The sequence below is a fragment of the Aythya fuligula genome, chromosome 27 (assembly GCF_009819795.1).
Source record: "Aythya fuligula isolate bAytFul2 chromosome 27, bAytFul2.pri, whole genome shotgun sequence".
NCBI lineage: Eukaryota > Metazoa > Chordata > Aves > Anseriformes > Anatidae > Aythya > Aythya fuligula.
This window is the reverse complement of record NC_045585.1, coordinates 2,413,976-2,440,668: the sequence shown is the minus strand read 5'-3', so window position 1 is coordinate 2,440,668 and position 26,693 is coordinate 2,413,976. Positions and strand designations below refer to the sequence as shown.

At 49.1% G+C, this 26,693-nt stretch overlaps 1 protein-coding gene across 2 annotated transcripts in view; it reads left to right on the top strand.

Annotated features, from left to right (window-relative positions):
• The window catches only part of DPYSL2 (dihydropyrimidinase like 2), a 49,199-nt gene extending 25,049 nt beyond the window's left edge, over positions 1 to 24,150 (top strand). For both annotated transcript variants that reach the window (XM_032203962.1, XM_032203963.1), the window contains exons 4-14: positions 6,696 to 6,860; positions 7,897 to 7,958; positions 9,083 to 9,163; positions 10,043 to 10,111; positions 14,003 to 14,123; positions 17,109 to 17,265; positions 17,429 to 17,570; positions 18,238 to 18,408; positions 21,303 to 21,482; positions 22,926 to 23,091; positions 23,675 to 24,150. In XM_032203962.1, coding sequence (XP_032059853.1) covers positions 6,696 to 6,860; positions 7,897 to 7,958; positions 9,083 to 9,163; positions 10,043 to 10,111; positions 14,003 to 14,123; positions 17,109 to 17,265; positions 17,429 to 17,570; positions 18,238 to 18,408; positions 21,303 to 21,482; positions 22,926 to 23,091; positions 23,675 to 23,766 — 1,406 coding nt within the window. In that variant the 3' untranslated portion in view covers positions 23,767 to 24,150. The remainder of the gene's footprint in view (positions 1 to 6,695; positions 6,861 to 7,896; positions 7,959 to 9,082; positions 9,164 to 10,042; positions 10,112 to 14,002; positions 14,124 to 17,108; positions 17,266 to 17,428; positions 17,571 to 18,237; positions 18,409 to 21,302; positions 21,483 to 22,925; positions 23,092 to 23,674) is intronic.
• Positions 24,151 to 26,693: the final 2,543 nt, after the last annotated feature.

Below are 26,693 nucleotides of genomic sequence, written 5' to 3'. Positions count from 1 at the left end.
AGACGAGGGAAATGTCTGCATGACATCAGTGAGGGAATAACAGAGCATTGCAGTCTGCAAATGTAATCAGCGCGGCGCAGATCCATCCGATTCTTCTGAGGCTGCTCCAGGTTCTGATTTTCTCTGCATGGAGCCTAATAAAGTGGATCCGAACTGACAGAAAACAACATGTGATGTCATTCAGCCTGCCTTTTCCTCCAGTGCTTTGGCAGACGTGCACAAGCAAACGGTCTCCATGCAGTTGTGTTAGCATGGGGAATGCCACTCGGTGCAGAGTTCTCGCCCTTCAGGATGATCTGTTTTGTTCTTGGGGGGAAAAGCTGTGGGGATAAAACTCCCAGCTATGCAAAGCTAAGATTTGATTGCTGTATCCACAGGATGTTAAGAAAATTCTTCATTTCTATTCCCATTGCTTTCCTGTGGTCTCACACACCAGCTTGTCTGTGTCCAATACATGAAGCAGAAAGCTTAAAAGCTGTCTTGCAGCTATCCTGCCTCATCCCAGATCAAAAAGCACAGCCCAGACTGTGGTTTAGAGGAAGGATTGGCTATGAAATGAGAACACAAGAGATGCATGCCTCTTTCAGGTCACTTGACTTCAGATTTCTGAGCTCAGAAGAAATGCCGAGGTCTCTTTCTAGCCTAAATCAATGCGGAGTTGGTGAGTTGGGAGCCGTGTTTTGATGCTTCAAGCCCCAGTCCTGTTGCGGAGAGGTTTGACTTTGGAACAGCCGTGTTACCAGACAAGGCAGCTCTCTGTGGCTCAATTTCTTGACCTCTAAAAGGGTCCCAAGGCCATTTGACTACAGCAGAAGGGATTGCGGCATCCTACAAGCTGCGAGTTCGAACTCTTTGGCTGAAGCGAGGTCTCTGATTATGGGATAATCTTCTGCGGAGCTTCCTTGGCTCGGGCGAGGGCCTGACTTGCAGTTCACGTGTGTGGGTTTTGCTCCACTCAACTTTTGTAGCATTTCTCACAGTCCCCACCGGTGCCAGCAGAACGCCGCTGCCGCCACAGACGAGCAGCAGCTCCTGACTGCTGAGCACGGAGCCGTGCAATCACCAGGGCTGAATTTAATTACAACCCTCTCAATAAAATGGCTCGTGACAGAATGTACAACTCCATAAATTCACCAGATTTCATCGCATGCAGTGGCTGTGAAGATTAAGTAGTATTAAAGAGGCAGATGTGTTTATAGCGATCAAGCTGCTATTTAAAGTTTGGGGTTGGGGAAATCTGCCTGCTAACAGAGAAACTTAAATGTCAAGGATTTACACCTTATAAACTCCTCTTAAACAATAGGCATGGTTAATGCTAGCAGGAGCCTGAAATAATGTGTAAAACTGCACTTTGTAATGGTGACTGGAGCCCTGCGTCTATGGCCTTATTACGTACACAGGTTTTGGGGCCAGTTGGCCCTAATTCCTTTTCATATCGACCGTATCACATAGTTTTTCTCTTTCCTGGTAGTGGCGTTCATTAGCTGAAGATGGAGGAAAAACTTCATGCGTGCTTTAGATGACACGTAATTAAACCAGTCGAAAAAAAACCTCTTTACAGGGGAGAGCTGGAAGCAAGGGCTATTAATAGAAACTCCAGGAAGAGGCCGTTAGCAAGCCAAGGCCTGCTCAAATGAGGCAGGATGGAAAAAGGAAAAAAAACGAACATGCCACAATACCAGGAAGCTATAAAACCCATTAATCCCCACCCATGAGGACGGCCGTCCAAAAAATAAAGGTTTGTTTGCAGCGTGAGGCTACGAGCTGAATTCAGCTGTCCCAGCGAGCTCTGGAAAAGCAGCAATTTCTCCTGAGCGCAGCGAGGGGTCACAGGTATCAAGGCAGGGCTCTTCAACCACGTTTTGGAGAGCTTCGAAGTGCCAGAGAGATCTCAGAGGGGATGTTTGATGGCTTCAGTCTCACAGCACCCTGTAGGCTGTTGGTTAAATCCTGCAGGTGATCCCTGGTGCCCGTGCAGCACAGCCGCCTCCGTTCTTGTACCAGGCAGGAGCTGCAGCCATCCCCCTGCTTTGGAGAAGCTCTTATGGACCAAAAAGCCACAGCACATCGGGGTTTGGAGGAAGAAGCCAAGAAATGATGCAATGTTTCATGAAGCCACTGTGCAGAGCCGAGATCGGCTCCATTTTAAGCGTGCTGAGCTGCTAGCTGGTGGCCTGATACGGCTCCAGGGTCAGCGAGAGGATGCAGCAGCTGAATTAAGAGCAAAGGGATTTTGAAGGGCAGCCCTTAAGACCTGCACTGACCAGCGGTATCGGTAGCAAATGCTCACGCCTTGTGAAAGTGATGCTGTCACCTCTACCCGACTTAGGTTTTCATGCCTACGTTAAACCAACGCTGCTCTGTCTTCCCCTCTGCTGGGAAAGCTCCCTCGAAATCAATTCCTCCAAGCTTCTGCCTTCCCCTTTCACTTAGCACCAAGTGCCTGACCAGTGGCTCTCTCTTCCCTGCAGAATCCAGCCTTTTGGGCACTAGGACGCAGCATTTTGGCGTGGCTGAACGCCAGCCCTGCTGTGTTAAAGCCCCGCATCACCTCGGTTTATTGGCTGCTTCTAATCTGGAGCTCCTTAATCCGCCCGAGGAGCAGCGAGGGGTCGTGAGAGGCAGTAAAACAGCCACGGGTGACGGGCTGGTGGGAGCTGGAGTGTTTGGAAGTGAGTACAGAGGCACCTTCACAACGTGAAGCTGCACGTGCCGATGGGAGAGCAAAAGCTGGCACGGCAGCGAGGTGCTGAAGTCTTGCTGCCGGTGGCTGGAACAATCCTGGCACGTGGGCACCCAGGTGCTCACATCCCCCTGCGCTCCAGAGGGCGGCGAGCTCTTGGTTTGGCTGGCAAAAAGACAAAATCCAGTAATTTGGGAATCTCATCAGCTTCTTACCAAGGGAAAAATTAGATTTGTTAAGCGCATCCTGCTCTTTTTTTCCCAGAAAGCGGTTATTTTCCTGACGGAAACCAGCTCGCTACCTTCTCGGCTGTAGGCTGTTGCATTTTGGATCCTGTTCCTCAGAAGGTTGCAAGATAAATCTGCAGAACGTTTGCAGTCCATAGCTGAGAAACCACCGTAATCCTAACCTCAGCTTTGCCTTTTAGCTTGCTGAGAGTGTGTTTTAAATAAGGAGAAGCATTAGGATTAAGCCCGAAATTCAGTGAGATTCAGGGAGCTGCTACAAGGACCACAGCTATTTCATTCCTCCTTTGAAGCTTTCAACATTGATGAAGTGCTACCGAAGCGATCTTTTCCTTTTCTGCCTTTTTCTTCCTTTTGTTTCTTTTTTTGGGAGCAAGCCTTGAGCTTAAAATGCGTCGGCAACTTCCTCTGCAGACCTCGGTGGCTGACATCATTTGCGCGAGGATAATCAACAACAGGAAGACGACATCTGGGCTTGGAAGCAGGACGAGATCAAGGCTGTGGTGGGCTGGAGAGCGGAGGGGTGACCACGGGCTGCTTTGCCTCAGCTGAGGCCGCTCCATCTGCTGCAGGAGCCGAGCTTTTTGCTTTTGGAGAGGAGAGGCTCTCCCAAACGTGGGGAGTAAGCCGGGGGCTTCCCAAGGGAGGAGGAGGATCAGTGAGGTCAGGCTAGCACGGCTGCTTTTCACGTGGGAAACCTCCAGGGTAATGTGCACGGCTGGGACCGCTGCGTGCTCCGCAGGCTCTCCGAAGACCTCGTGGCCTCGTGGCAGATGATGCCCAGGGGTCATCTTGGGAGCCTGGGGCTGTGGGAACCTAGTGGATGAAGCTCGCATCAGCTGCTTTTGTAGCGCTTTGAAGCACGGGGACCTAAAGAAAAAGCTTTTTGTTTTGCTCCCAGCTCTTGAGCTCTGCCTGAGGGCTGGAAGAGCTTCCTCTGAGCTGCGTGGGGGCGCTTCCCACCCTAGCACCCAGCAGGAGGAGTTCCACCCCTCGGTTGTTTTAACAACTGGCAGGCGGTGCTAACACGGAGGAGACATTTAGCCATGTCCGAGTTACCTCTGCGCTGATATTTTGGGCTCAGAGGATGTGAGAAATGGGGACGTGCTCAGCATCTGCTACTTCTGCTGCCTCGCCTGCAGCAGCCCTCCGGCTCCAGGCATCCCTGGTTTGCTCTGCCACGGTGCTGCTGCCCCGGCTCCCTCTGGAGCAGTGAAATCCCACATTTTTGAAGGCTGGGGGTGCACATTCGGGCTGCCTTCTTGCTGCGTCCTCCCGTGTGGATGTGCTGAAGGGGTCTGTTAGTGACGTGTCCCATTTGGATGGGGCCAGAGGGCGATTTGGCTCTCGGGGAGCTCGAGGGAGCTGCGCTGAGCTGTGTCGGCAGCACAGCTTCCATATGAGATATCCCCAATCCCCGGAGCCGGCTGTAATGCACATATGCACCACTACCCCCGGCCTTATCCTTATTGTAACCAGCTGGGGGTTGACTTGGTCAGAGATCTGATAGAGCTCCCTCACCCCTCTCCCTCTCCCACAAACTCCCATTACTCATCCTTGGGCAGCGCATGAAATGGGGGGTGATGGAGCTCTGATCCTAAACACTGGAGTCATTCCTGGGGCTCCTTAACCCCTTGGTGTCTCAGAATTCCCTAATGCCATCCAGCCACGCACTGCCTTGGGGTTTTCAGAGCTCTTCTGGCACCTTTTGTCTAAATGGAGACGGATTTAGGATAGAGATTAAAGAGGATTTGGGGGCTTTTTAAATAGTGAGGAAGACAGCTCTTGTGTTAAGGCCATTCCTGAAAACCTGGGTTTTCTCCGTGTCCCTTCGGTAACGCAGCGAGAATGTCATTCTTCTCCTTGTTCTTCATTCTCTGTAAGCTACAGATTAACTTTGGCAGGGTGACAGCGGGCTGCGTCCTGGCCAAGAAACAATTCAGCCTGGAAGTCAGCGGAAGGTTCCTGACCGTTACAGCTCGTGGAGGAGCAAGGGGATGATTTTTTTTTTTTTTGCCAACAGGACGGTTGATCGGCTGGTGGAATTCGGCTTCCTTTTCCTGAGGGTGGTGAAAACTGCATCCTTCATCTGGTGCCAGCCACCAGGGAAATTTCAGAGCTTTCTGTCATGGCACAGAGGAGCAGGATGCTGCTCTGAGCGGGCAGACAAAGGCCTCCTACTCCTCAGCCCTTCAGCCCCTGCTGATTAAAGCTGCGTGGATGATGCATGGCAAAGAACTGCACATCCCATCCTTCCCTTTGCAGGCTAGCGTGGCGCTTTGAGGAGCAAACACAAGCTTTTTAGAAGAAAAGCAAATATTTTAACTGCCGTTTGCTGTGTCTTGTAGCTGCCTTTGCAAGACAGAGGGGGTGGGCAGAGCTTTGCAGGATGGTTTGGGTCATCCTCTTCCCTTGGTGCGGGTTCTGCACGTCTCAGACACCAGAGATGCTGTTCCCGCCCCGGGTGGCTGAAGCCCACGGGTATTTCAGGACTGCTTTTGCAGCAGGCTGAGAGCTCCCGGTGCAAATCCATTTCTTACGGGGGTGCAAAACCAGCAAATCTCAGCCACCACGTTGGCGTGGGGGAGACACAAAGCTTGGAGAGTGAGCAGGGCTCGAGGACTCCTCGGGGAGATGTGAAGCTAACTGCTGAGCTGGTGGCAGCCCAGATACTTACCAGTGAGGTTAAAAACAAATGGCTTCAATTTCTCTGTCGAAAATTGAAGCCTTGTTTTTTGTTGTTTTTTTTTTGTTTGTTTGTTTGTTTTTTGGGTGATATGGTAGAGAATTTAAGCCAGGGCTCCAGGGCTCTGCTCCTCCCTGACAGTGTCTGCCCAGTGACCCATGAAGTCTTGCAGACGTTCCCTGCTCTCCCAGCAGACGGTCAGTGCCTCAGATGCTGGCTCAGTTCTTTTATTTCACCGTGGCTAGTGAAGATCCCAGAGATCCCATACATTCAAACAATCTGAATATTGCCCAAATTATTGGGATGAACAACAAACCTACAGGTACAAATCTCATCACTGCTTGATGTTATGCATCTGTAGCACTGGTGGTGATGTTCTGTAGCTTATAAACCCTGCTGCTGTCAGACTGATGAGTTCAGCTAAAATGAGGATAGGACTAGAAAAATGCCAGGGGCAAGCAGGACCCTTTTCTCCTCAGGCAATGTCTGTGGGCTTGCTCCTTTCAGTCCTTGCTGTCTTTTGTTGGGGATGTGTAGCACAAAATGACAGAGGCTTTGGTGGCCACTCTGTATGGCCAGCAGCAATGTGTCCTGGCACTCGGGGTACCTTTTGTAGCATCCACAGAGGCACAGACAAAGGCACTGCTTGGATCCGAGGTGCTGAGCACTGAAAGCTGCCAGCAGATCCTCAGGCAGATCCTCACGGGGGGATCTTGCCCGTGTCATTGTGGATTTGTCACCCTGCTAGGTAGGAGGGGAGGGTGTTTATGGAGCAGCGGTTTGGGTTTGCTGCCTTAGGAATGTCATTTGCTTCGTTTAGAAACAATGGCAGGCTGACAAGCTGTGGATGGAGCTGTGCCCTTCAGCTCCTGCTTTGTAGTCGGCTTCCTTGCTGCGGTCTCAGATGTGGGGCTTTGGAAACCAGGCCCTTCAAACTCAGATTTTAAGGGGAAGGGGAGAAGTGGACTCCTTTTTTATATTTTTTTTTCAGCAGCAGGTCCTGCAAGGCATGCTTTCTGCCTTAAACACCCCCGAAAGATCCCAAGCCAGCCTGACCAATGCTTCTCTTGTCTTTTCCCAGTTGACCACGTGGTTCCGGAGCCGGGGACCAGTTTGCTGACTGCGTTTGACCAGTGGCGAGAATGGGCAGACAGCAAGTCCTGCTGCGACTACTCCCTGCACGTGGATATCACCGAGTGGCATAAAGGCGTCCAGGAGGAGATGGAAGCTCTGGTTAAAGATCATGGTAAGTTTGGTTAGGGAACACACAAGGAAGCCTTTCCCCTCCTCATTTTTTAGGGTTGGCTCCCTTATTTTTCAAGACCAGATCTTTCAGAGGTGTTTTATTCTTACCTCCCAATAAAGCTGTTTTGGGCCCTGTCGTTATCTTGTCCCACTCTGGCTTCTTGTCAAAGTTTGGACAGTCAATTTTAGAAGGCTTTGGGGGATGCAGTGTGTTAGACTGAGGAGCATTGATTTACAGAGGAGAATCTCATGCAGGGAAGCCCCTTTGTTCAGCTTCAGACATCAAACTGCTGTAAACAGGGGAAGAATCAGGCCTAGCAAGAACAAGCCAGCGCCGGTCACTAACGGTGGAGAAGAGCTTAATAAAATGACCTCATAGGATTTTCCCCTCTTTAATTTCCTTGACGTTTCATCCTTAGGCTAGAGTAATTTTCCATCCTGTTTGTAGCTTAAAAAAAACAACCAACCTTTTACATCCTAATGAGTGTTTTCCCATAAGTGCTGGGTAGGAACTTTTCTCTTGTGCTACAGAAGGCAGGAGAGGGAAAGCTGACTTCTGAGAACTCCCCGTGCCGTGGTCAGTACAGACGTGGTGCAGGAGGGAGTGGGAGATCAGGCAGACATGCCCCGTCTCTGCTGTTGTGTGCAAGGCATTTTGCTTATTATTTTTATGAACTCAGCCTCCCACGGTGCTGAATCCACAGAATTTTTCTGATTTCAGTGTTAAGTGGAAGCCCAGGGGTTTAGCTGTCCCCACGAGCTGCACCGTTCCCATCGGCTGTGTTAATAAATGCCAGCTGGCTGGGGAGGTCCTGGCTTTGCGCTGCGATTTGTCAGGAGTGTGTGCATCTCGCCATGTGCACGTATGTGTATGCATTTCACAGCAGATTAAAGTCATTTATTTGTCTACCTATCGTTACTGCTTGCTGGGGGGCTGATTGAGGGAATGGCTCCTTTCTGTGGGAAATGGTGTGTTCCTTGTGTGTGTGCCTGCAACGTGGATGTCAAAGATAATTCCTTTGCTCTCTTTCTACCAGGTGTGAATTCCTTCTTGGTTTACATGGCTTTCAAAGATCGCTTTCAGCTAACTGATTCTCAGGTAGGAAGGCTTAATGTTCACATCCTTCTGTCACCGAAAGCTGTGCATTAGTCACATCCAAGGGTTTACATTCAGGCTATTTGGATCTGACATTCTCTTCTGGTTTCAATCTTTGCATGTGTAACAGGACCGAAGGTTTGTAACAGTATCCAGAGCTCTGCCTCCCAGAACTCTTTTAAACAAGAAACAAAAAAACGCTGAAAGTCTTGGCTGGGGAGAGTAATGGTAAAACTCTCACTTGGAGGGAACTAAAGTTTTATTCCTGTTCCTTTAGTGTGGAAGCAATGGCAGTTTGATAAATTGCTGCTTTCTGCCTTGACACAGGGCAAGCCAGAGATCTCTGGCATAAATTGTGCTTGTGTTTGTAAGCTGAAACGGAGCCTGGTCCTGAAAGAGGGGGTTCTGGCTTTAGCAATAGAATCACTGGGACCTTAAAAAGGAATTGCCCTCCTGTTTGCTCCTCGAGTGGCTACATCTGAGCACCGTTTAATTGTTTAGATGGGTAGTTTATGTTTCTAAATGTGGTGGGAGGAGAGGAATGCCTGGGAGCCATTTGGAGCGGTGTGGGAGGCAGTGGTGTATGGCAGTCATCTCTAATGACTGGTAGGCATTTTAATGAGCCACCATTGACTGAGCAGGTTGTGGGTTTGTCAACCTGAGCCCTCTCAAGCTGGTTGGTGGAGTGGGAAACCACAGTGCGTGTCCCAGCAGTGAGCGGGGTGGGCACAGGGTCTTCATAAAAATCAGGCAGAAGGGTTTTTTCTGTGCTGGGCACCAGTAAATGAAGGCATGGAACAAGTAAAACGCTGTGAGCTCCTTAAAATCACTCCTTGCAATTGCTGTTTCTTTCTCCAGTGTGTGTGCTAGAAAACCCAAACGCTGGTGTTTGAATACTGCTTCTTACAACAGCAATAGTATTCGATTATAAAGATGGGGAAATCTAGTTGTAGGGGGAGAAAATGGATCAAAATGTATCTAGCAAACAACATCTTACCTTTCTTAATGCTTCCCTGTCTCTTTTCTATTCTGCACAATTCTGTGTGCTAAAGGAGATCTGATATATGGGTACAGAGACCTGAGGGTGCACTTGGGGTGTATTGTGATGTGTGTTTTCTGTCTTCCAGATATACGAGGTCCTGAGCGTAATTCGGGATATTGGTGCGACAGCTCAAGTGCATGCTGAGAATGGTGACATCATTGCTGAGGTATCTCGTGTTTATTCTGTGGATTGTTAACTTCAAAATGCTGGGAGGGGTTTAAACACTGGATCCCTTTTTGCAAACAGAAAATCCTGGAGGCATTTAAAAGCACAGCACAGCAGTGTCAAGGATGCAAGCAGAGCAGTGCATCAAATGCCATCCCCTTCACTGTCAGTAATAATTCAGGTTTTTGTGGCAATTTTCAGCCTGTGGTGGGTGTCAGCCCTCTCTGTCTGTCTGTCCATAACAGAAAGTCTCACTGCGTGCTGAAAAATGCTCTGCAATAACTTTGAGCAGGGGAGTGGGAAGGAAAATAACTTCCTACAATATCTGGGATGCTGGCGTTTGGGATCTGTTAAACAGCAAAGAAGAAGAAATGTTATTAATGCGTTTGGATGAAATCTGATCTCCAGATCATTTTATACGTTATGCCTCAAGCATGCACAGCTTGGTGGTGCAAAGGATTCCTTCATTGCCTGGCTGGTGAAAAGACCACCTGAGTCTTGGAGCCCAGTGGCCTGCAGTTGCAGGATGATCTTTGCAGGAGATACTGTTTTTCCGCATCTCAGAGATTATTTTATAGACACAAATGAGGAGTGAAAGTTGAGGAGCTGTGAACCCCATGTGAAACAAATCAAAATAAAAGGCTTCCCTGACCTCCTGTGAACAAATCAGCAAGGGTTTTGTAGAGCTCTGGTTATTCTCAACAGTGGAAGTTGGACAGAACTCTGTTTTTAAGGCCCTTATGTAAAGCCCCATGTGACCGTCAGCGAGCGCAGATGCCTAGGATCTCACTTGTACCTCTTACAAACAGCTGTGTTTGCTGCAAGAAAAACACACGCTGCTTTAAATCTTTTCTTCTGCTCTTTTTTCTCTCTGCCTTAGGAGCAGCAAAGGATCCTGGAACTGGGAATCACAGGCCCTGAAGGGCATGTGTTGAGCAGACCCGAAGAGGTGAGAACCCCTTCCCATTTACTCCCCAGTTTGTATCATTCCTGCATTGCCACCGGGTAGTTCCTATTGGGCTGAATTTGTTCAGAAACAGGATTTCATCCTGGCTATAAACAGCATTGCTGCATGGGGGGAGGGAAGAGGCTGAAAGGCTTCTAGGGACTGAGTAGGAACTACTCCATTCTACAGACGTGACCACTATGGGTACTTCTGAGTAATTGAGGAACCCCCTCAGCTTCTCTACTGGAGAGAGGGACACGTTCAGGAAGTAATTTTTCCACCCTAAGGTTTTGTGTACTTCCCATTGTATTTGATCCTTTGATGAACATTTTACAGTTGGTGGATTTTGAACACTGAAGGACTAAATGAGTTGCTGAAGGCACAGAAGATGTGTACCAGAGAGGGGAGCCAATTCCTAACTCCTAGGCTATTACTTCAGCATACCTAACCTCCATCCTTCCCATTGATTCCTCTAGGGTCAAGTGCCCCTATCCCATTTATCTCACTCCTTCTGGCCCCTTAAAAGGAGTCTTGTGAGTAAGAACAAGCTCAAAACTTTGAGATTGGTTCCCACTGCGTTCTTCATGTCTTGTCTTTCAGTATCTTTGAGCTAGACATCTCACCGTGGCACCACGGCTTTGTGGAGTCCATCCATTATGCACAAGAAATTATTTTTGTTCCTCTAAGATACCGGGGCTGTGCTGACTGCCAGATGTGGTCCTGCTGGAAGCTGAGCGTGTGAGATCATTCGCACATGCCCTTCATGCTCCCTCTCCGTTTCCTCCCCTTGATTCAGACAAGCAGCGTCCAGAGACATTTCAGTAGGAGTATAAATCACTCCGTTGCTGCAGGCAGAAAGAAAAAAAAAAAACACTCAGCTTGGGCAGTGTGCGAATCCTCCCAGAAGTTGTGTTTGGCTGCAGGAGCTGGGAGTTTTTGCTTCCTGGAAGTTGCAAGCAAACGCTTGCACTGAGCCTCCCCCCCCACCTACCCCCGCGTTTTTATTGTCAGACATTTCGGCAGGCAGCAGGAGAGCAGGAACAGACGCCACTCAGACACTCGGGGCTCATCTGTGGAGCACCCCTAAACTTTTGTGGACTTCAAAGAAAAGCTGCTCCTTGTCTTGAAGGATCTGGCTGTCAAATTAGTCTGGCTGCTTCAAAGATCGCCATTAGCGGAGGAGGAGCTTTTAAGAGCGAACTGTGCGGTTCCCTGGCTTTGTTTGTTTGTTCCATCTGTCTCCTGCACTGGGCAGAAATGTGCTCTTTCACCACGGACGCAGCAAGGCTGCCTGAGGACACGTGGCGAGGACTGGGGGAGCCTCTTCCAGTGTCACCGGGCAGCCTCGGTGCAGCTGAACTCAGCTGTGCCGTCAGTGGAAGCGCTTGGTCCAAATTCTCCTCCTTTAAAGTCCTAGGAAACAGAGCAGGAAACGATGTCATCTGCTTCCCTCCCCTCCTTTTCCCCGACGCAGTCGTGTTTTTAAAAACACGCAGTTCTCTTCAAGCTGGCCGATGACAAAGGCCAGATCCTGAGGGCAGCAGCAGCTCCGTAATTCCTCTTAACCTCAGGAGGAGCCGATGTTTCTTGCTGTTCCTCTGGAGGGCTGGTAAATGCTAAATTGGCTTTTCACACTGTCCCTTACGGCGTGTAAAGCCTGTCCTAAGGACTTCATGGTGCTTGTCATCTTGCTAAAGATCCACTTCATTCAGAGCTTCCCCTACAGCGCAGCAGCAGGAGTTGTTCCCACTGCCCCTTGCAGAGCTCTGGGTCAGGGCCATGTTGAACAAAACCAAAATGTTGGTTAAATCAAAAGCCCTGCAGAATTCAGTGAGATGTGTGTCTGAGCGAAGCAAGCAGCGTCTGGCCACGTGTGTTTGTGTCTCACTCAGAGCATGCACATCTTCTGAACTTCTGGGTTGAGCAGAAGGCCCGAATTAAGGCTTGCATTTCACTGCTGCCTCAGCTCACCTCAGTAACCTGCGTTTAGCCAAGGTGACAGCATCCAGCACTTGGTCCCAGCCAGCAAAGGAAACCTGCCCTACACCACCACCCCAAGGCAGCATCACCCCATGGCTTGCTGTAAAACCCTCCCCCTCATAGCAGGGATCGTTCAGCGATGACTTTTCAGCGTGATCCCTCATTTTTTTGTTTTCATTTTAGCCACAAAAACGCTGAAAGCCCGAGCAGTCCAAGTGCTCCAGGAAACGTCTTTTTTTTTTTTTTTTCCAAGAGAACTGCTGTGCTAGGGCTTCTGATGCATGCTGGTAATTGCAAACATTCCCCTTTGGACTCGTCGTTGGGTTATTGTTATGTGCCTGTCACCATAGCATCTGGGCACAAGGCATGAATTCAGCAGCCTCCTTCTGCACAGAAAATGTTCTTTTCCTGCTCTAGCAGTTGCTTAAAGGCATTTCGGTCAAAAGCCTGGAGATGCAGACTTCTATCCCTGCTTTGGAGGTGAGGAAACTAAGGCACGATGTGGAGATGGACAGAGCTGCGTGTGCCTGCTTTATGTGGGCAGCCGGCAACGTGATGCCATTGCCTGGAAACGTTTCCCCATCTGACTTCTCTCCTCGCTTCTCAGGAGGGACAGTTTTGCTTTTCTTGGCTCTTCCCTTCAGCCTCCCTCTTTCCTGCAAGTGCTGCTGACTGTGGCTTGCTGCAGTGGAGTAACTCCCTTCCTTGCAGCCTTTTCCACTTGGGTGGGGCAGCTGGGCCAGAAAATGTCCCCGTGGTGGCAGTGGCACATCCCCACTGCCTGGGGAGGGTTAGTCACAAGCCCCGGGGTGGGGACAGGCTAGGGTTTTAACCCTTTTGGAGCTTGAAACCAACCTGCTGGGTTCGGGGGCTGGTTTTCTTCTAAAAAGTCCCATCTGGCCTTGTGTTGTTTTCCTCGAGCAGCCCGGCTGCCAGCAGAGCAGTACCAGATGGGAGCAGAGCTGTTCTGGGCACTTGAGCATCCGTGTGCCAAGTACGGTGCCCTAAGGTGACAGATCCTTAATTTTAGGTATTCCTGCAGCAGACTGAGCTAGGAGCCAGCAGTCAGCACGTCCTGATCCTGGGACTGGTGCTGGTTTGCGGCTCTTGGCCTGAGATAAGGCACTGCAGAGCAGATTTCAGACTGTGCCAGGCCCGTGGGAGGTGCTGGTAACCTCTTGCTTTTGGAAATCAGGTGGCTGATGGCTTGGAGCTTCAGTTGCCTTTGCTGTTCTCTCAGAAGATGTCTGTGGTACCGCAGTTCTTCAGAGCAGCAGGCACAATGAGCATGACTCCCTTGTTAAATCCATCAGCTGGACTGCTTTGATTGTGATCTGTGAAAGTCCTGCTCACGTTCATTCGAAGACGAGCTAGAAAGCAGTGTCTCAGTCTCGCTGGGGCTCGCTCTCTACACGTGCAAGAAAAAAAGAGTTGCTTTATGGGGTGGCTCACACTCTGTCAGATCCCGAGCCAGATGCTGTGGTGGAGGGTACAATTTAGCAGGCTTGTTTGCAAACGTGGCTTACCAGAATGTGTGGCTACAGCATCCCTCTTCCGTGCGGGCTGGAACATGAATAGTTCTGCTGAGTTAACATTTCGTTGGTTATTTTTGCCTAGGTTAAAGAAGGGGCTTAATCATACTGACCCTGAGCACCTGGAGCATTATTTTAGGACTTAGGCTGCTTGCAGGGAATCTCTGAAGCAGCCTGGGAGAAAAGGTAGTAGAGAGACAGGACTGGAGCCCGGTGCCATTTTAATTACCCTAATTGCACTGTACAAGTTTGCAGCTCAGATTTGGAGAGGTGGGAACTCTCCTCTCACCCTGCACGCCCTGTGACCCTGTGGAGGAGGATGGGGGAGTCAGGAGGTTTAGGAGGATGCTCCCGCTGACTTGCTGCTGCCTTTGTTTCACAGGTGGAGGCAGAAGCTGTGAACCGGGCAATAACCATCGCCAACCAAACCAACTGCCCCCTGTACATCACCAAGGTGATGAGCAAAAGTGCCGCTGATGTCATTGCTCAGGCCAGGAAAAAGGGTAAGCCAACTCCCCTGGATGGAAGCACCCTCCTAGCTCATGCTGTTCAACTCCTTGCCAACACAAGCTTCATCCCTCCAGGAGAGGTTTCTTTTTCCAGTGTTACGTCCAGGCTCTTTTTCAAAAGGTCCCCAACAAGTGCTTCTGTCTCATCTCCCCCAGACAGGGGCTGTAGCAGTGCCAGGAGCTGTTCCTTTAGTTCAGCCTGGAGGCTCTCTCTTCACACCCATCCTACTACATCGAGCCATGTGCCTTCGTGTTATCGCAGAGCAATTCCCTGCTGTCTGCACTTAACACATCTCCATGGAGACTGCAAGCAGTGTCCTCTGTCCAGCTGCTGTGCACTTCCTTTGGTGCTTTCTGCTGAACTGCTCCCGGGGTCAGAAGTGATTCTAAGAGCCCTGACTGAGGTCTTTGGCTCGCGAGCCCTGCTGGAGTTAGTTGGAGGAGCTGAAGTGCTTCCAGCTGTCCACCGTGCTCCTTGCCTGTGAAATGGATGCTGTGCTGTAACAGCCCGGCATCCAGGCAGGAATTGGGCTCATTAGTCTGGGTTTGGCTGGGAGTTTTAATTGCCTCTGATAACGCTGCCTGAGGATGCTGCAAGAACCAAGGCTTAGACCTGCCTTGGGTGCTGCTGCCTCGTGGCTCCTCTCTCTCGGTGAGGTCTGAAGGAGCTGCATGACTCTAAATGACACAGTGACTTCTCCCAGGTCCTGACTGTGCTGCCTTGCCCCCAAGAAACGAGGGTTACAAAGCACAGAGCGCGCCTGTCTCCCCGCTTCTGTGACTAAACCCTTCATTTCTATTTAAAGTGCTCTGGGTGGGTGAGTAAGCAGGAGGGATCATTTCCCCCCTCCTTTCCACAGAAGGGGTGCATTTAATTTGGTGCAGTCTAAATAAGCCTGAATAGATACACAAATGACATCACTTTCCATCTGAGTGTTTGGTGCTAGAAGAGCTCATTTCCTACTGCAGCAAACGGATTCGGGTTTGTGTATGAGCTCAGAAGTGTTTGGATCCCATAATTCCTGCTAAGTGAGTTCAGAGCTGGTAAGGGAAACCGATCTCTGAGGCATCCCTTTGTGTTCATGGTGTGGAAGCAGCTCGAGCTGTTTGGGATGAAGTGTCCTCTGCTCGCTCCGTTAGTGGAGGTCACTCTGAAACGAGATGTGTTGACACAGCGGAGTGGCTGCATGGTGCACTGCCCCACAGAACAACTTGATCCCATAAGCCAGGGAAGCATCCTTTGGTTTTTCTAGATAAAGGACTGGAGACACACACGCCACAGAGATGCAGCATCGACAACAGCACCTTTCTGCCCTCACTGTCCTCAGACCACTGGCTGAAGGGTAGTCGTAGGGGTTGGGATAACAGACCACACACTTTCATCACAAAAACCATAAAACAACCTGCTGTGGCTGGGGGTTGGCCTGTCTGAGAGGTGCTGGGATGCTCCCAGGTGGCTGACCTGCAGAGCTCACTTCACTCAGCTTCCTGAGTGCACTAGAGTGTGCAGTTTTCCTTCAGATTGCATTTTCTCCTTATAAGGAGAATTTGGGGTAAAAATGGCACGCCATTCTCTGCTCCTTTATGTAAGTAATTCAATTTAAATGCTGTGCGTTACCCAACTGGGTAGCCCAGGAGGGCCACACACACTACCCTTGCCCTCCCAAGCAACAGAGGAAACAGAGCTGAAGACTCTCCAAAGCAAAAACAAAACTGAATTGATTCACTAAAATGGAAAAAAACGACTGTTATTTAAAGCCAGATGTTCCCAGTGGCATTTGTATGGAGGAGAATCCCTGCAGGCCCTGTCATTGGCGGATCTGGGAGCTCAAAACATTGCTCCCTGCAGAACAATCCTCCCAATGTATCGGCCCACAACAGGCCTCCCATTAATAGCCAGCGTGTGTTTCGCCTTGTTCTGATTTCATAACCCTATTTGTGGCAAGTGATGTCACGCGGCCTCTTCCTCTGCTGGTGGATCCCCTCCGATAAAGCTGCTCCGACATCTCCTGCTTCGGTGTGGTCCTGGAAGCAGCGTGCAGCCTGCTAATGGATCCAGTTCTGCCTCACCAAACACACAAGCTCTTTCCCAGCTTGTTTAAGAGCCTAGCAGTGGTTTGAACACGGTGGTGAAAGGTCGTGTTTCTGCACTCTGCATGGCGAGGTGAGGCCCTGCCGGCTGGCTCTTGCGTTGCCTTTGCCAGTCTTGTGCTTTTGAAGCATTCAGCATTAATATTTTATCCACCCACACTTTTTGCAGGTAGGTACACATACACAGAGCAGCCAGGCTCAGAAGGCAGCTGGGCAGGCCCCTAACGGGGATTTGGGGAGCGTTTCATTTGGTGAGCAGATCTGCGGGGCTGCCAGCCTGCACCGCGTTTGAAGTTGCAGCATCTTGCAGCTGCTTGGTGTGCAGATGTTGCTGGTGCATTCCAGCATGCAAAAGCATCGCGGCCTTAAGGATCGGCTCTTCCTTCATGTGGTTCCAAAAATGCTAATAAAGAGGAAGGATGCACTGGTGGTTAGCGGACTGGACAGCGAGTCAGAAGATCTGAGTTCATTTCCTAATTCTGCCACAGATTTACCAGGAACCCTCGGGGAAATCACTCAGCTTCCCTGAGCTGTGTTTGTGAGCCAGAAACGCTGCTGTTTGCTGTTTTGTCTCAGCGATGTGCTCTCTGCAGGCAGTAAACTTTCCATGGAGGAGTTGTATCTGGTCTGTGCACAGAGCCTGCTCCAAAATCAGCCTTGTTAGATCCATCCAGCCTTGTTAGATCCTTCTTGGCTGTACATTTATAAAGATATTGCAGGTGCCTTTTTTGTTCCTTCCTTTTCTTCCTTTCCCTCTGGACCAGGCTGTGTCTCCTCACACTTACAGTTCCCCTCAGCCTCTTTCATGAGGTTCTTAGCCCCGAATCCAACACAGTGAATCTTTGGACATTTCTTGGTGCTCACCATGCCTGTGTTCCCCTCCTGTAGGCACTGTGGTGTACGGGGAGCCCATCACAGCCAGCCTGGGTACTGACGGATCTCATTACTGGAGCAAGAATTGGGCCAAAGCGGCAGCTTTTGTCACTTCCCCACCGCTGAGTCCTGACCCAACCACTCCTGATTTTCTCAACTCACTACTGTCCTGGTGAGTAGAGCTCTTTGTGTTCTTACAAGATATGTTTCATCCTGAGACAAGGGGATTATAAAAATAATAGCCATTGTTGGCAGCTCGCAAAAGGGTGTTTTATCTTCAGTGGTAAACCTGTGACAATAAAATACCTTAAAAAGCTGTCCTTGTCTGTTTCCAGTGGAGACCTTCAAGTTACTGGCAGTGCCCACTGCACCTTCAACACTGCTCAGAAAGCTGTTGGGAAGGACAACTTCACCCTGATCCCTGAAGGAACCAACGGGACTGAAGAGAGGATGTCCATCATCTGGGACAAGGCTGTGGTATGTCCTGGGCTGATTGCGTTGTGGCCGGAGAAGGAAACTTGTTTAGGTTAAGCCACCCTTCCACTTATGATTCTGCAGACTTGAAAATCCAGCCTGTAAAGCATCCAGGCATGTAGCAAACGTTCGCTTAACTAGTGAATGGTTGAACCTCTCTGCCAGTAGCAGAATGGTAATTGAGAGGAGCGTGCTGTGTGCCAGGTCTGGATCTTCCCCTTTGTTTTTGTGTATGTGTGTGTCATGTCTGATTTCTGACCTAAAATTACCAGTCTGGCAAGGAGGAGTTGGAAGTCTGTTCATTATGTTCTGTTATCTCTTTCTGCACCTGTAAAATGTTGCTGATAAACAGATCGAGCAGGAGTTGTCACTCCCTCAAGTTAAAGTAGTGTGGCCAAACAGAGTAATGAAAGGGGGGTTTGGTTCTGGTCCCTGCTGCACCGCAGCTGGGGGGTGAGTGAGACAAGTTCCTTCCTTCTCTTCAAGCAGACGTTCAGAGCTGAAGGAGCTGCAGCAGTGTGTTGTTACCTCCTTGCAAAAGCTCAGCCCCTTTACTTGAGCTTTTTGCCCCACAGAGCTCATTGGGAATCTGCTTTTGATGCTCCTGCCACCGGCTTTTTGGAGTAGTCCCCATCTGGCTAATGCAGTGCCTCCTTTTGTCTTTCCCCAGGTGACTGGCAAGATGGATGAGAACCAGTTTGTTGCTGTGACCAGCACAAACGCAGCTAAAATCTTCAACCTGTACCCACGGAAGGGCCGTATCGCAGTGGGCTCCGACGCTGATTTGGTTATCTGGGATCCTGACAGCGTCAAGACAATCTCTGCCAAGACTCATAACATAGTAAGGATGTTTTTTATGATATGAGCTCTGCTGCTCATTTCCTCCTGTCTTCCTTTAGACTATGCTGACAAGAACCAGAGCTCGTGACAACTGAGGGTTGTTTTTTTCCCCATGCCCCAAGCCCTGTCTGGTCTTACACCCAGCACAGCTCAGTTCTGTGCGCAGATGGAGAGGTGACTGAGCCCACAGCTGCAATCACATGAACACCCAGATATTTCCCTCGGAGCAAAGAGCTTGTTGGCTCTTTCTGAGCATCAGACGTGTGGATCTGAGCACACAGAGAGCTCTTCAAATCTCTTAAAATGCCAAGAGGCCTCCTATCACAACGTGTCATTTATGACCTTTTGGCTGCCTAGCAGTGGGAATGGGACTGCTCCTTTTCTCGTTGCAGTTAGTGCAGCGTGCCAGCTCCTGGCCACCTCAGCTGCAGATTTGATCCAGGTCAGTGAGTCTGAATAGATTTACACCACGTACTGATCCGGCTCTGATTGCTCCAGGCCTCTGGCAGTGTTCAGGCTTTGCTGCAGATGTCCTGCCCCCTGGCAGTGGTGAGGAGCAGGATTAGTTGCGTGATGGAGGCCCAGAAGTTGGTGAGTACCCACCAGGAGAAGGGAGGTGGAGAAATACCTACTGCAGGCACTGTGAGCTGGCTGAATCCACAGCGGTCTGTGCGTGGAGTCAGACAGGATGTTATTGATTGGCACAGGGCAGTTCCCACACTAATCAGACCCTTTTTCTTTTATGGCTTTGTGGCAGAACCATTAGAGGCACTGTTTGCCTGTGGTCCCCAGCAGTGTCCCAGCCCTTACACCTGGCTCCTCCAGCAAAAATCTTTCCCACCCTGTGCAAAATGGCAGAAAGGTCCCAGCACAAAGGGGTGCTGGGAGCCTCCCTGTGCCATTCCAGCACTGTCTCAGAGAAAGCAACCTCTGTTTGCATTTGTTGACAACTTGTTTCATTGCTGGCGATGAACCTATGGAATGTTTCCCTGGAAAAAACTCCTTGTTCTGTTTTCCATGAATGCTCTCATTCACTCTGGAGCTGAAGGAGCAAAATTTTCTTCCACACTTTGGATCCCTGGGCACATTCACAAAGGAACTTTTTTTTTTTTTAAAGGTTTGGTTCTTTTCCCTGTGACTTAACTCTGTGTCAGAATTGGTCACAGATGGCCTGGATTCATCCTGCCCCTGCTTAGACTTTGAGCAGAGGCATCCAGACTCAGAAGTCTGGCTGCTTTAATCACCTTAGAGGTGCTTCCAGCTTCATCACCTCCAATCTGGAAAGGAATGGCTTGCTCGTTAGCAGAGGGAGCTGAATTGTTTGCTGTTAGGTGCTGAATTTAGTATCCAAACCTGGGTTTGTGCTTACGGGAGCTGACCAACTCGAAGAGCTGGAAGTAGCTTGCTGGATTGAATGTTTGACAGCTGTTGCCATTTAATGGCTGTTGATTTTAGCAAATGAATCAGACTGTTTAAAATTTCCTAACACAAATTTCAGAGACCTAATCTTTTGTGGAGATGCCCCAGTACAGCCAGGTTTGACTGCGTGCCACCTCCAGGTTTTGCCATAGGTCTCGGAGCTAGGCTGAAGGGCGGCTGGATCCACCCTGGAGTCACTGCTCAGAAAGGGTTTTAGGCTAAAGACTGCAATCCCGCTGGGACTCCTGCAAGTTCAGACGTGGTGCCAAGACTGGGGAGGATGAAGGGCTCTCTTTCAAGTGGTTTGTTAGAGCTTGAAGGGCTGTTGAACAAGCAGCAACTTTTTTCTTACAGGTCCAGCTTTTCACCTCTTCACCTCTCTCATTGCATTGCCTGTCAGAGCTGGCATTGCACCTGTTGGGGTGTTTCTGTGTGTCTCACACTGCACACCAGCCCTGTATCAGAGAAGAAATCATTACATGGGATGCCCAGAGAGTCAAGGCATCCTCCTTTGATCAAGAATAAAACAAAAGGCCCTTTGAAAGGCAGGGCAAGCGGTTGCTGCGACACAGGGCTCCATGCTGATTATGTGGCAGCAGATGATTGTAACATTTTTAAATGCTAGAGCAACATGCAAACATTTTCCAAGAATTCACACCGCTGTTGCCACTGTCTGGCAAGGAAACATGAGGAGCTAGGGAGGGAGACGGTGTTGTTCTTGGAACAGCCTAATTCATAAGTTTCTAACCAAGCCTCCTCCTTTGCCACCACAATTTTTTTCTTGCTGGACCCGGTTTGCTGTCGGTTTAACCGCCATTCTAGCTAACTGTAAATCTGCAGCCAGGCCTACCCATACTTATAACACACTCCAAGATCAAACTCTGTCATTAACTCAGTAAAAAAGCCCTGGGTTTGTCTCGGAGCTGATCACCAGAGTACGAGTCCCCAAATAACATGGTTGGAGTGCATCTCGTTCCAGGATGTTCCTGGGTGGGACATTTACCCGCCATTCCTTTAAAACTTCCCTTTTTTTCCATGGTGTGATGTTTCAAATCCTATTAATCAAGGATGAGCAATCCCGTTAGAGTAAAACAAGGTTGGCCTGGTCCCTGACCCATCAGCAAAATGCTTTTTTTTAAATACATTTTTTAAAAAATTACCATAATTTTTCATATGAAACCCAGATAAAACTTTATTTGGCTCTTCAATCCCATGCAGCTCAGGAAGGATAGGTGCCTAAATCCATTTTGATGGGTACACTTCAAAGTATTTGCATTTGAAACTGGATTTTCTCTGTAAGAATCTTCGCAAAGAACATCGTGCATGAGTAAATCCTCAATAACTTTAAACACTATCAGGTTTGCTTCCATCTGTCCTCGAAACCTGGGGAATTAGCATGGCTGGGGATGGTTAGTTAAAACATGGCAGGCTTTGCTGGCACGAATTTGCATCACGTTGTCTTTTTGTCTGTTCCAGTCTCTGGAGTACAATATCTTTGAAGGCATGGAGTGCCGTGGGTCGCCCCTGGTGGTTATCAGCCAGGGGAAGATCGTGCTGGAGGACGGGAATCTCCACGTAACCGAGGGCTCCGGGCGGTATATCCCCAGGAAACCTTTCCCTGACTTCGTTTACAAGCGCATCAAAGCAAGGAGCAGGGTGAGTAGAAGTGGCTGGGTGCACATTTGTTGTCTCTCTGCAACCCCTGAGTTCAAGTGGGTGGAAAACAGATGCAATCCCCTGGCTCGCTGAATACACACACTTCGGCACCAGAAAATGTTCCCTGGATAGGAGCCACATTTATCTCATTCCTCTTTCATTTTTGCTATTTGCTTGAGTCATGACAGGAGTATGCTTTGTCTTCAGCTTGGATTTGCTGCAGATTTTATCCTTCTGCTCCATAATTGTGCTCTGTCTTGGTGGCACCTGGACAGAGTGAGAACTGTCTGGTTTAGACATGAGTCAATCTGCAGATAAACCAGCAGGCTTCTCCTCCTGCAGGAACACCAAGAGAACTTACTGATAGCAGTTCTACATCAAACCTTTCAGCAACAGCTTAGAATTCTCATTTATTGTTAACGATACATTATGCTGCTTTCCCTTCTGTCAGATGCTCTTGTCTGGTGACTGGTGAGTCAGAGGCACAGCCCACTGCCTGGATAGAAGTGGGAATGTTTCTATTTTTAAGAGGCTAAAATTGTTGGAAGAGTGTTTTGGTAAAATACACCCAATCAAAACAGAAACCGCGTTTTGAAATGCCTTTAGTTGGTAAAAAGATGAGAGACAAGATGATGCCGAGCTCGGTTGCAATTTAGCTGCAGAGGATTTAAGAAGTTTATTTCCAGATGAAGTCAGATTTCTGAGGAGAAGGAGGTTTCGATGTCTGAGCTGTTGCCCTCTCCTGGACAAAACCAGAGCTGTTCCAGTTCTGCTGACCGTCGGTAGCCTGCACGTCCCTTGCAACTGATCTTTCCTTAATTGTTCTCCTGAGGAAATTACAAGTTATCAGTGTTACAAACACAAATAATTTAGCACTGCAGAGAACAGCTCTGTGATTTCTGTCGTGTTCTGGCCTCCTGCAGAACTGTGTCTCTGACCTATAAATCCAATTGGGCAGCATCTCAACTGGAATAATTGCATTTAACCCAATCTAAAGCTCTGAAGCCGGAGATGTGAGGCCAGCCTGATTTCTGTTTGCGCAGCCTTGGTTCTGGGTCAGCATCATTTCCCTTTTGGGGTATGAGTAATAAGTTTCATTTGAGAGTTGTCGGGAGCCTTTAATACAGCAACAGGTAGGCTGAGATCATTAAAGGCAAGAAGTGGTGGTGCAGGGGAAGAGCCGGGGCTGTCTGTAGGCTGCAAACACCCCTGAGCTGGGGCCACAACAGTCCCAAACATCTTTTATTTTAGCCACGCTGCTTAAGAGACCGGCTACCACTCAGGGACCAGCCCAGAGGAGGTTTTGTGTGCTTTCAAATCCTCTTGCTAAAGACGAATATTGAAATTTGTGTGTCTTTGGCTTAGCAGCAGCAGGCCAGCTGTCTAGGTCTGTTTTGAAGGCTGTTTTCACCCTGAAGGCTTCCCTGCTTCTGTGTGTTGCAGCTGGCTGAGCTGCGGGGCGTGCCTCGAGGCCTCTACGACGGGCCCGTCTGCGAAGTATCGGTGACGCCGAAGACCGTCACACCGGCGTCTTCAGCTAAGACATCTCCTGCCAAACAGCAGGCCCCACCCGTGAGGAACCTGCACCAGTCTGGGTTCAGCTTGTCTGGTACGTACTTGTGCGGGGCTGAAGTGTAGTGCCTCCAAACCGTGTCTTGTTTATGCTCCCCTGCTCTGAATTCTGCTGGAGCTGGAAGGCGATGAGAGCTCGTGGGGTGTTCTTAGCTTGGAGGTTTTTCCTTTAGAAAGGAAGAACAGCGTAGGAGCTGTCACGGAGTCCTGCTTATTTTCAGGCCGTGTCATGAACCCTGAGTTCCCCCATTGCTCGGTCCTCAACCGGGCGTCTGAGCAGGGCAGATTGCAGCAACACCAGTGGAACTTTGCCAGCTGAGCCCAGCTGCAGCCGTGGTATGCAGCAGATTCATTTCACAGCGTGCCATTTCCCTGCAGCGAGGGTGGAGCGGTGCGGATGGGCTCAGCAGCTACTGCTGGCACAAGGAGCTGAGCAGAGCCAGGACAACTGGAATCAGCAAACCGAGTGTGGCAGGGCGAGGCTCTGAGCAAAAAGCAGGGCTGGAAATGTGTGAAGAAAACAGCAAAAGGGTCGCTGAGGGAAAACCGTTGATGTGTAGAGGACGGGGTGCCTGTGTTCACTGCCCAGCGGGCCTGACATCGCTTTCTCTCTCCCGCAGGCGCACAGATCGACGACAACATCCCACGCCGCACGACTCAGCGCATCGTGGCACCGCCCGGCGGACGTGCCAACATCACCAGCTTGGGCTAAGGACCCCTTCTGCGCCCGCCTAGCGGACCAGGGGAGGGGACGGGGGCACCTGGAGACCCTTTTCGATTCTTTTAGAGCCTGTGACAGTTACTGCGGGCAACCAGTGAGGGGGGGCTGAAGTAAGGCGCCTCTTTCAGTCCCCTCAGATTCCCTCCTCATCTTCACCAACCCCTCTCACTTCCCCATCAGCCCCTACACATTTAAAGAAACAAACCCTGTTTTGACACCTCTGACATGCAAAAGTAAATGTAAAGAGGTTGTTTGAGATATGTGGCCTCAGTCCCATTCAGCATCTTTCTTTTAATGAAGGAAGGATAAAGTGAATTTCCCGGGAGCTGCCTTTAAGACACAGAAAAAAAAGGAATAAATAAATGTAAAAAAATAGCTTTTTTTTTTTTTTTTTTTTTCCAATGTCAAGCAGAAGAGTAGTTCAAGGGTTTTAAACTGGATATTCTTTAGGGTTCTGAATTCCAGCAGAATAGCTAGGCGAGCACGGAGGGGCACGAGTGCTCCTTTCCCCACCACCGCCTTCAGGTCCCTGAGTAGCTGTCTGCTGCCAAGAGAGAGAAACAGGACCCAGCACTAGGAACACGCATCGCACCCTGCCATCGGGTGAGCTAGAATTGTTGGGGACTTTTCGTTCTGTTTAGTTTTATTATTTTTTTTCCTTTTTATTTTCCTTCTGGATTTTGCTGCAAGTTAGGTCCTTGAGGATTTTTTTGTTTTTAACATCTGTGTATGTTTTTAATATGTTTGTATCATTGTGTTTACGAAGCCTTATCTCCAAACTGGGCATCTCCCAGTTCTCCCCGGTCCTTCCCAAGTCTCATTCGAGTTACAGCCCCCGCCAAAGTCACTGCCACCCTGGTACTTCAGGTGTCCCCAGGTTCCGTTCCAGCTAATGCTTGCCACTTAGCTGCAATAGGAGGTCGCGAAGCAGGTTCATAAGCTATGATCTTCACTTCAGTATACTGGGCCTTGAGCTGGTGCAAACAACAGGGCTAGATGCCGGCTGAGGAGCTGGGACAGTCTCTTTGAGGAGCTTTGAGCAGTTCTTAGCCTTTTGGTCCTGGAGGTGGCCACCAATGAGCAGGGGGCCACAGGCAAAGAGCAAGACTTTGCCTGGGAGATTTCTGGAGCAGCCACGTCCCCTTTCCTGGCCATCTAGGAGTGGTTATTTAAAACTTTACAAGAGCTTATCTTTAGCTCTCGTCAAACGGCCGGGCGGGTGAGCGCATGCCTGAGCATCCGTGGCAATTCCAATTAGAGTCCAGATGCCCAGCTGTTGTAACTGGGAGCCTCGGAGCAGCTCAGTGGGTCAACAGCAGCTGAGAATCTCTCATCCACGGTGCAAATTTCACAGCCCCTCATTCCTTCAGGAATCTGCATTTGTGTAAATATTCACACGAAGGCCTGGGCGTTCCTCGGACGCCTGCTGCCTCAGGTTTTTGAAACCATAGGGTGAGAGCGGTCCTGGAATGAATTCAGGTGCTGCAGCTTCTGCAGCAGTCAGCGGGATCTGGGCACTTAAATATTTTCCAGGTCTGAAGGTCTTTTAGTATTGGAGGCTCACGTTTTCAGGACATGGAGAATAAATCTGCACCATTAGAGTCCCACGTACACTTAGCTGCAGGGCTCGACGGCCCCGAGGCCTCGGGCTGTCTCTTAGCACAGAGAGCTTTTCCACCCACAGTTACCACAGCATTACCTCCACTGTCTGTACGCCCTGGCACTTGGCTGCATCTTCTGCTTTCTCTTCTGTTTGTACTTCACCACGTACATTGACCTTGTTTTGCCGTATTTGTGAGTATTTTCTTAAATGGTGTTTACAGGTTCTTTTAAGGAAAAATGATGTATATGAAGGCTTTTAAGAAGCAACTACCAAATTTGTGGTTATGAAGTATCAATGCTGGGATTTTCAAAGGATCTGGAAGCTCTGTAGGTACCCAAATGCTCCCAGCTTCAGCACCTGATCCCTTTAGGCCCCTTTGAACATAAAAGTTAGGAAAAACATTGCCATCCTCATCCATGCATTTAGGTTTAACTCCTGGCTGTTTAGTTTTGCATAAAAGAGTTTGCACTTTGTTTGTGAAGTAATCCGTGAACGTAATATATATTGCAGCTATTTTCATTTTATTTTCACCTGTATGTTAAAATCAATTTGAACGAGTTGGGGAGAAAAAAAAAAGAAATGCAGATCCGTTTCAATTCTACGAAACACTTGCGGCTCTTCAGTATTCACTTAAGTCTTCCTTTTTTTTCCTTCACTGACTCATGATGACTTTTTAGTTTTAATTTGTTCTTCAAAAGGAAAAAAAAATCACAAAAAAAGATTTTTGCAGGCTATGTAAGCATGTTTTTTCCTGTGAGAGCTCGTCCGCTTTGTGTCTGTTTAATGAATGTCATATGTAAATGCTTAAAGAAAAAAGACGATGACTTAATTAATTAACCGCAGTGACTTGAAGCTCTAAAAATAAAAAAAAAAAGAAGTAGGATTTAATACTAGCTGGATTTAACCCTTGGATTTGTGATTGTGAACCATGAGTGGAGGAGCTGTAAGTGCTAAAGCTGATCATGTGTGTAGACAAAAAGAAGTACTGATATTTGCCCATTGTCTCAATGGCAAAAAAAAAACACCCACCCCAACCCCAAGTCTTGTGTTTTATTCCTTAAGAACTCTGTGTTATATTACCATGGGAACTCCTAATAAAGACAAAATGTTGTTGTTTCACTAGGTGCATCTGTGTCTCGAGGCGATACGTGTTGTGTGTAACCGCATACCTTGGCTGGTGCCTTCAACAGATAAAAGCAGCCTGGGCTCTCAGACCACTGCTAACGTAGGCTGATGATAGTCCTGTGTAGGAGTGAGCTATACAGTAGCAGAGCTGAAGGTAAGGCTCCACAGTTCCTTGGAAGGTGATGATAGT